This window comes from Alosa pseudoharengus, unplaced genomic scaffold, assembly GCF_046254945.1.
Source record: "Alosa pseudoharengus isolate Yale_2024_CS ecotype anadromous, Long Island Sound unplaced genomic scaffold, YU_APseudo_1.1 YU_APseudo_1.1_scf_12, whole genome shotgun sequence".
Lineage (NCBI taxonomy): Eukaryota > Metazoa > Chordata > Actinopteri > Clupeiformes > Clupeidae > Alosa > Alosa pseudoharengus.
This window is the reverse complement of record NW_027468587.1, coordinates 24,874,284-24,884,283: the sequence shown is the minus strand read 5'-3', so window position 1 is coordinate 24,884,283 and position 10,000 is coordinate 24,874,284. Positions and strand designations below refer to the sequence as shown.

The following is a 10,000-nucleotide window of genomic DNA, read 5'->3' as shown; positions in this document are numbered from 1 at the left end:
GTTAAAATATGAATGGAGAACATCATGAGAGCAGCAACATAGAAAGCAAAACAAAGGGATGGGAAGCACATAGAAACCAGCAAAGAGAGAGAAGATGACAGATAAAGAAAGAGAGAAAATAACCGAGGGAGCAAGAGGAGAGGAGAGAGAGAAGGATGAGAAGATATGGACATGGAGGAGGTCATGATTAATGAGAAAACACCACGGTATCATTTGTTCCTTGGCAACCTGCACAAATCACAATTTATTGTGAAATATGAAGGAGGCCACTAACATTGAGAAAGTTTAATGGTGATGAATGAGGACTGGTTATCATAAAAGTGTATGTGCATATGTGTTTGTGTGTGTGTGTCTGTGTCTGTGTCTGTGTCTGTGTGTGTGTGTGTTTCGTTGTTTGTTTAGAGGACAATAGGCTTGTTTACACCTGTTCCAAGCTGGAGTCCAAACAAGGAGCTATTGCACCCATGTATGAGACTGTCAGTATATGTGTGTCATAACCAAGATGAAATTGCTCCTAGATGCTGGTATTTGAGTATGTGAAACACCCCACTGCTTGTATCCAGTGGTCAAGAAACATTAGGGAGAAAAATGCACAGACCACAAACCAGTAGGAAAAATACTGAGGAACAAGCTAAAAAGAACATGAGAAAGGTGTGAACAAAGAAACAAACAAGCTCAATATAACAGAAAAATTAAAAGAAAATGTCTAATCTAAATGGTTGAATGGCTGACTCTGTTGAGGAAGGCATAGAACCAACAGTGGAGGAAAGAGCCATGCCATCCAAATCTGTCACCAAACCATCACTTGCTATCTCTAACCCGTCCCAAAGTCAACTTTATTCCAACCGATCCCAACCTGTTCCATTTCAACAAATGACCTTACAGCTGCAGATTCCATCAGCAGAACTTCACTTCACCCAAACTATTCTGTGCTCACCTTAACCTATCCCAACCCACAGGCCCTTGACTTCCACCCATCCCCCATCCCCCAAGCCCTTGCCTTGAACTGGTCTTTGCGGATGACGCCTCCTGGCTGAAGGTGTTGGCGGATCTCGTGCAGTACGGTCAGCATGGCGATGTTGGTCTTGCCCGCACCGGTAGGGGCACAGATGAGCAGGTTCTCGTTGGTGTTGTAGGCCGTCTCGAAGACGATGGACTGGATCCGATTCAGCCGCTTCATGCCCTTAAACACCAGCTGACCAATCTGAGAGAGGGAGAGAGAAAATGAGAGAGAGAGAGAGATTATAGCAGGTGGGACTGAATTACAACCCACTTGTAACAAGCATATTACATACTTACAACACATTTATAACACAATCTCCAACCAATTCCACATATTGATTTCAGTTATTGTTACTAGCAATTTCATCAGAAAAGAATGAAGTCCTCTGAAAGTGTAATGACAGATCTGCATAACCTGATGTATCTTGAATACTCCTGCCCTGAAGTACTCCATCAACTCAAGAGCTCCACCAACTCGATCACACACTAACTCAAAGCCAATCAGCATCCATCCAAATGGGTCATTACTTCAAACCCGAGGCCTCCTGACAGCCAGGCCTGGACTTAAAAGCTCCTCTCTGCTTTTACACGCCTTGTGCCCAGCTCTCCCCCCTCAGATCAGGCCCCCTATTCTTTAAGCCCCAGACGGGATGAATCTGCGCCGCAGCAGCCAACAGCCACATTAGCCTCGGCCAGTCCAGTGCACGCGTCCCGCGCCAGCCAAGAGCTAATCAGCCTCTCATCTGACAAGGCCTCGGAGCAGCGCCAGCTCGGGCCGGTGACACGGAGCGGGGCAGGCTGGCACAAGGGCCGGCCGGCGCACTGGGGCCGAGGCCCAATCAAGACATCACACGGGATGAATTAGGGATGCAAATACAGCTCTACTGTCAGCAGAGAAAGAGAGAGAGAGAGAGAGAGAGAGAAAGAATAAACAAATACATGAAGGAGGTTGAGAGGTAAGGAAAGAAGCCAGTCAGCCAGAGAACGAAAGAAAGGCAGAAGGAAAGAAGGAAAGGAAGTCAGGCAAGAAAGTGAGAGAAGGAAAGCGAGAGAGAGAGAGAATAAAGTCAGTGAGAGGTAGAAAGAGAGAGAGGTGTCAACTGCTGTCAATCAATCCTCCCACAATGCCCAGCGCTGTCGTGGCAACGGACTGGGGGTGACAGCGCTCCGTCTCCCCGGGAATTCTGATAAGGAATGAAAGAGCCTGTGTGCCACTCTGAGGCGGAGCACTTGTCAACACTGACTGTGTGTGTGTGTGTGTGTGTGTGTGTGTGTGTGTGTGTGTGTGTGTGTGGTCGGCCTCTTTCCTCTGAACTCCCCACAACCATTCTCCTCTCTGAGTACTGGCTGAGGCAGCAGTGTAGAAAATCACAAAGAGCCCACATGGTGTAATGAACAAGCTGTGTGCCCAATGTAGGGAGGAAAACAGAGACTTGACACCATGGAGGAGATATGCTAATAAAACTAAATCCACTTGTTTGCTTTTCACCCTCCTCTTTTGTCTTATCTCTCTCTCTCTCTCTCTGTGTCCTTCTCCCTTTCACTCATCTCTCTATCATCTCACTCTTTCTCTCTGGTCAAGGTTTGCCTACGGCACAGAAAGGCTGTATCATTTATTCAAAGATTCATTAAAAATATGTCACCATGCTCCTCGCCTCCATTTCACTCCAGCACTCACAAAAAAGAAATAATTAAAGAACAGAACTCTGTGTGTGTGTGTGTGTGTGTGTGTGTGTGTGTGTGTGTGTGTGTGTGTGTGTGTTGTGTGTGTGTACACGTCAGTGTGTGAGTCAAGGCTGCTCTGGGAGTCATCCAGGGGATTGAACCGGAGCTGGCGCTGAATGGACGAGGTTATTAATGCATCAAAGAGCAACTTTATTAGGGCCTGCTTAAGAGGGGGGGGGGGGGGGGGGGGGGGCTGAAGGACACGCCACCATGATGGGCAGGGCACCTGTAAACGAGCAGGTAAAGAGCCCAAACAGACAACACACCTCAGAGAGAGGGACAGAGAGAGAGAGAGAGAGAGAGAGAGAGAGAGAGAGAGAGAGAGAGAGAGATGGGGGACAGAGAAAAAGAGTAAGAGAGGGGAGGGGGAACGATAGAGGGTGAGACATAGAGGAAGAGAGAGGAAGGGAGGGAGACATACAGTACATCTAATTTATTAGAAAGACAAAAGACAAGAAACAAGTGATTTGCATGTAGATACACCAATGTGAGAAGTACAGTATGAAAATACTGTAGACAGTCCATGGAAACTTTTTTAGCTATATAGTGGCTAAATTTGGCTTCTAAGGTTAATTATCACCCACATTCATACAAAAATACAGGATGTCTTTTCCTATTTCCTGTCTGTTCCACAGCCACTTTTGTTATCCAAGTCCACTATTTGTTATGCCAAAAATGGAATCCAAATAGAACAAAAATGGAAAATCTATCTAAAAACCTAAGAGAGTATGCTGGGTATTTGAAAGGGCTGCACTTCAAACTCCTACTGATTAGATGGATGGGTGGTGGTGGTGAGTAGTAGCCTGCAAAGTGGTGCTCTTCACACACACACACACACACACACACACACACACACACACACACACACACACACACACACACACACACACACACACACACACACACACACACACACACACACACACAACCTTAAACATTTCAGTAGAAGAGTTTTGAACACTAATAAAAGAACATGCTCATCAATGATGATCAAACTTCTAAAATTCTGTGTTACATTTAACGGACCCAAGTATTCCTAAGGATGTCCATTATGCACCAGTGTGCAAATAAGGACGTTAGTCAGGAACTAATTCCTGACCATGAGCCTGACCCCGAGTCTGACCCGAGCCCGACCTGAGCCCTGGCCCGTCTCACCTCCCTCTATACCCATTTGGACCGTTTGTCTGTGGTTTAAGTTTGGTTGGTTCTGTTTCCTGGTCTGTTTCATTTCAAAAAGGATCTACTTTTTAGCGCTGTATTGATTACTTCAGAGCTGAGACCGTGGGCTGTTTGCATCTGTCTTTGACGGAACTGTGCTTTTTTTTCATGGGCGTGTGGACAACAATAGAGGAAAGCAGTAAGAACAATTCTCACACAAGGGAGTGTGTGTGTGTGCGCATATGTGTTTACAGTGTGTGTGTGAGAGAGAGAGAGAGAGACACACACACACACAGATAGAAGACACAGGAGAGGGAAGGGTGAGGAGAGAGTGAGTGATTAAGTAACAGGGAGTGAAAGATAGTGGAAGAGAGGGAAAGGAAGAGAGGGAGGAAGAGAGGGAGGAGTAAAAAGGAGGGAAAGACAGTGAGTGAGAGAGGAAGAGAAGGAGGAAGAGAGGCAGGAATAAAAAGGAGGGAAAAAGACAATGAGTGAGAGAGAGAAAGAGAAGAAGGAAGAGAGGAAGGAGTAAAAAGGAGAGAAAGACGGTGAGAAAGACGGTGAGTGAGAGAGGAAGAGAAGGAGGAAGAGAGGCAGGAGTAAAAAGGAGGGAAAAAGAGAGTGAGAGAGGAAGAGAGAGGAAGAGAGGCAGGAGTGAAACAGAGGGGAAAAGAGAGAAATCCCAGATGAGAAAGCAGCTATAAGAGCAGTCTGCCCACCCGACCAATCACCTGCCCAGGTCCTGAAAGCCCTCAGCCTTATACATATTCATGTCTAAATTAGTCAGAAAAGCACACCACACCTCTCCCCTCCCCACCCCACCCCACCCCCGTCTCCACTGAATCTGTGTCACTGTGGCGACTAAGAGCGCTGCTGCGCTACTTTTAAGCGGCGACTGGCTCTTTTGATTTATCGACTTTGTCTGTTGGTAACGAAGCACTGCTGTCCCCAGCTCTCCTGAACATGCAAATGTATGCAAATGAACACCTGACCTATTGTTGACCTTCAGCTAATGCATAGATGTGGTAAATATGAAGTGATCTCAGAACAAGAACCCCACCAACGACCAACATCACTGCCCCCCCCCTCCCCTCATCCACCACACACACACACACACACACACACACCACACATTGCATTCAAACTCACACGCTCACACCTCTCTTTAGGCCTGCACCTTCTCCCTGGTGATTACTATGCAAATATATGCGTCGGGTGGCGAGTGGATTGGCTACTCTGGGGGCCGGCTGCGGTGGAAGCTCACGGTAACACTCAAAGGGGTCATGTACCCCCCAGGTGATCCATCTGCTGCGGCCAACACTCGGCACAGAGTGGGGGCCAACCAACCAGTTTCCCGCCCACTCTGCCACATGGGCATGCTGAATGCACACACACACACACGAGCACGAGCACACACACACACACACACACACACACACACACACACACACACACACGCACACGCACACGCACACGCACACACACAGTCACACTCACATGCATTAGCACATGCATACGTAACAGTAGCGTGCGGTGACCATACATTTTGGTAGGGCAGAAAGCCTTTTTTTTAATAGCCTATCATTTTGGGCTACATTAAAATTACATATTTTACAGGACTTTGTTGTATGCTTAAATCATGTCACAGTCAGAAATGTAAGTGGATTAAAATTGTAGATCAGAACCCATCAGTTAAGTTTGCATCGCTCTCATCACGTTAAACCAGCGAAGGATAGCAACGTTGTTGCTATGGGTAAACAAAACTATTTTTTGTGTTCTGTCTGGCCTGCTAACTATCTAATATGTTTAAGTTGTTGGGTTTTATACCTGCAACTCAACACAGTTGGGTCTTATGCATAGTTGTCTGACCACTCGCTGTAGAACTAGGCTATATTATAGGATATATAGCTCATTCTGAATGCAGCAGCCTATATGCCATACCTTTGAACACCGTTGCCTTCTCATTTTTGCGCTGTCAAAAGATGCTATTAAATCCACTAGAAGCTAGCTACTAAACCAAAGAAGACACCAGGGTTAGCTAATGTATCTTCTAATTTCAACCTTTTTTTACAGAAACGGTTAACAGGTGCTACACGACTCGCCATTTCTGCATCTTGAAATGAAACGATAGGCCTACTGGCGGAATAATTTGAGCAGTTGTAGAATATGACCATGGGGCAGACTACTTTACGACCATACAGGCGTCTTTTAGCACGGATTGCAATCCTTATTGAAGCCGCCAGGGCTTCAGGAATATATTGAGGAATGCGATCGTCGAGGTGCCCTGCCCCAACATTGCATGACACATTAAACTCAACAAGAATCGCCACCATCATCCAAAAGTTGATGTCAATAGACCAAAAATAGTTGGAAAGCCTACAGAAACAAGACAATCATATTATTAAAAGTAGACTTGGAGCAATGATTTACTGAGGAACTATTTTTTGTGGAGGCTGCTTCAGGTAGTTCGCTGCCCCACCTGCCCATATGGACCGCACTCTCCTGATACGTAATACACTGTACATCCTTACACAACTGTATGCAATTATACACACAAAAGCTCTCTCCCATAAAGGCTCACGCATACTGTACACGCATAAAACGCATAAAAGCACAAACACATGCTGATACACAAGTGACTATGCACACAGACTCGCTTGCAAAAATACAGTAACACACACACATACACATACACATACACACACACACACACACACACACACACACACCACAGGACCATGATATGCTCCCATGTCTACTATGGCGCAATGCCACAAACAATATGCAAACTAGTCGAGTACAATAATAAATCATTTGGTGATGACGGCGGGATGCAGTGCGTTCGGTCTCCTGAGCTCCTGGTTATGAGGCTTTCAAGCCTGACTCGGTGAGAACACAGAGTGAGAGTCATAGCCGCTGTCTGCTCAAATTTGTTCAGCTTTTGGGCTTAGAAAACACATCTAACACTGCAAGGCACCAGTCCAACTCAATTACGGCGACGCAAGGAGAAAATCATTTCAATCCACACTTTCAATCCAAGCTCACCTAAATACAAGGATACATATTTTGTTTATTTACTTCTTGACAAAGCATCAAAACGCAAAAACCAACTAAGGGCAAATGCCAACTTAAATATGTGCTTCCTTTAGGCAGCCTGAGTGCTGATTCATAGCTTGAGGGCCTTTCCCCATCTAATCTCAAACACTACATTAAACGCTCAGATACACCGGTGACTAATCCATTTCAGTCAGCATTCCTAAAGCACCTGAAAATCATCCTCATGCACATGCATTAGACTGGGGCTGGTGGACTTAACCCTCCCGCTAACTGTAGGAAAAGAGGCTACAGGTGCGGATTAAACTGCGTCACCCCTTAAAAAAGCTCCTTCTTCTCTCAAATCTCTATGGCACAATGTGCCAAGTTCAGTTATAAATGAAAGAAAAAAAAGCAACAACTTCAAAATTGACCAAAAAAATAATAAAAAACTTTTTCCTAACTAACGCTGGGAGTCTGCCACCACCGTTGGTCTGTCAGGCGCTATCGACTCGAGCGAATCGCGGGGCCGAGATAAACAAGCCTATTAAAATCATCGGGCGACTCAGGAGGCGCCGGGCGGCAAGAGGCAGCAGCGCCGAGGAGCGCGTGCTGCTGAGTGAGACACGGGAGAGGAGCGCGAGGCTGATCCCAGAGCAGTCCGACTGCCTGAGGACTGATCCGCAGCAGCAGCATTGGGGCCACAGTCTCTGAGCCATGAAGGACAGGCAGCAGCAACATCAGCAGAGGATGGAGGGGAAGCAGCAGCAACATCAGCAGAGGATGGAGGGGAGGCAGCAGCAACATCAGCAGAGGATGGAGGGGAAGCAGCAGCAACAGTAGCTGAAGTTGAGGTAGCAGTAACCGCTTTAGTAGCAACAGTAGACACTTAAGCACTAAGCCTTGAGGCGCCGTAGGTTACACTGATTTTAGAATAGCTAAGGGCCGTTGTTAGGAAACACGATTCATCGAACACGATTCAGCCAATCATTTTCAAGGACTGGAACTATCCGTTTTAGAATTGTTCTTTTACAACCACAATGTCCTTTGTGTTTGGGATATATGGACCCTATCTCACAATCTTGCATCAAGTCATGGATGTAGTAGCAGCAGCAGTTGTGGCTGTAGAAGTAGACGCAACAGTAGCAGCAGCTGTAGTAGTTACAGTAGTAGTTGAGACAGTAGTAGTAGCCGTAGTAATAGCCGTAGCAGTAGCAGTAGCAGTAGCAGTAGCAGTAGCAGCAGTAGTAGCAGTAGCAGTAGCAGCAGTAGCAGCAGTAGTAGCAGTAGTAGTAGTAGTAGCAGTAGTAGTAGTAGTACTAGCAGTAGTACTAGCAGTAGTAATAGTAGTAGCAGTAGTAGTAATAGTACTAGCAGTAGTACTAGCAGTAGTAGTAGTAGTAGCAGTAGTAGTAATAGTACTAGCAGTAGTACTAGCAGTAGTAGTAGTAGTAGCAGTAGTAGTAATAGTACTAGCAGTAGTACTAGCAGTAGTAGTAGTAGTAGCAGTAGTAGTAGTACTATGTAGTTCATAGTACTATGTAGTTCATGTTTAGCGCATGGTCAGCGTACAGTGTGTAGAACTTGGTAATGGCATCAAGGATTTTTTCTGCAGGGCATCCTGAAAGCTGAATGATTCCAGCAAAAACTGTCTTAACTAAAATCAGTTTGCTTCCGAAACGTAATGTAAAGCACAAGCATTGTGCCATATGATCGTGTATCCTGAACTGATAACATGGACATGTTGGTGTTAGCATCACATTGTCGATTAATAATTGTATTTGTTTAGGGTCGGATCGTGCTCTCAGAATTCGTCTCTCTCGGGATTTATTCGTTTCGGGGAGAATTTGATCGATAGAGTTCCCATGTCTAAGTCTTAATGTTTTCAATACGTCTACATCAGGGGTGGGCAAACTGCGGCCCGGCCCGCCAAACACCGTGTGTGGCCCGCCGGCCAATTTCCAAAACCCAATGTGAAAAGTTTGCCCACCCCTGGTCTACATGGACTCTGTGTGTCAGATAATCAAGCTTAGGTAATCAAACTTCCACTCAGACCAAGTTTTCCCACGAGCGAACTCTCCTTTCGCTTTTGTCTCCGAGCAGAATTTGCAGATCACGCCACTCCTTTCGTAAATATGTCTGAAAGTTTTTACCTACCTGGACCATCTTTTGTGTCAATTTGGAGTATTTAATCTAGCCACTCATGTTTAAACGTTACGCAGACCTTTTTCTGGGGCATCTGCTCTGCCTTTTCGCAATGGTAGCCTACTGCATAACTGCTGGAGCAGGGCCTGCCTAATCTGAGTACCCAGAAGTTCGCATCATAGGGCCTGCCTGGAGTAGCCTAAAGGATACTTTGTATGTAAACATTCTAATGTACATCCAGCTTGGTTGTCAGACATGTCAGTATTTTAAATGTTTTTTACCTACAGTAGCCTAAATCGCCTTTGATGCTCAGATTTTTAACCCCTGAAAAAAAAATCGTTTGTGCGGTCTGAAAAATGTGCGCGGTCTGAAAAATCTATTGCACGGCCACTTCGACTGGGCTGCGCGGCCGCACGCGCGCAGCTTAGAGGGAATGCCTGCAGCCATGGTGGGAAGCAGCTGTGACCAGCCTGGAGACATCACTGCGTGTGTACAGACTGCACATCCAACTCTCTCTCTGTGTGTGTGTGTGTGTGTGTGTGTGTGTGTGTGTGTGTGTGTGTGTGTGTGTGTGTGTGTGTGTGTGTGTGTCTATGACCGTATTTGTGTTTGTCATGGCACACAAGATTGCACCGATTTCCAAAGGGTGTTTTGTTAAGTGTGTGTGTCTATTTGGGTATGAGTATGCATAATATGCATTGTATATGGCAAGTACACACACACACACACACACACACACAGGAGCGTAAGCAGCCTGGGTTCCTCTCAGTCCAGAGAAGCCCGGCGTGACGGCGATGGAAGCTGACAGACTAATTAACGGCGCGGCCGTGCAGCCTGTGGCCATATGGGCAGACTGGGGACGCTGGGAGTTCGGCAGTCGTCCACCAGTGGCTTTAAACACACTAATTGGACCCGGCTAGATCCCAGTAATGATTTT

General features: G+C 46.2%; 1 protein-coding gene across 1 annotated transcript in view; it reads right to left on the bottom strand.

Annotated features, from left to right (window-relative positions):
* The window catches only part of ascc3 (activating signal cointegrator 1 complex subunit 3), a 182,122-nt gene that overhangs the window by 108,642 nt on the left and 63,480 nt on the right, over positions 1-10,000 (bottom strand). The window contains exon 9 of the mRNA XM_076280576.1: positions 1,001-1,204. Coding sequence (XP_076136691.1) covers positions 1,001-1,204 — 204 coding nt within the window. The remainder of the gene's footprint in view (positions 1-1,000; positions 1,205-10,000) is intronic.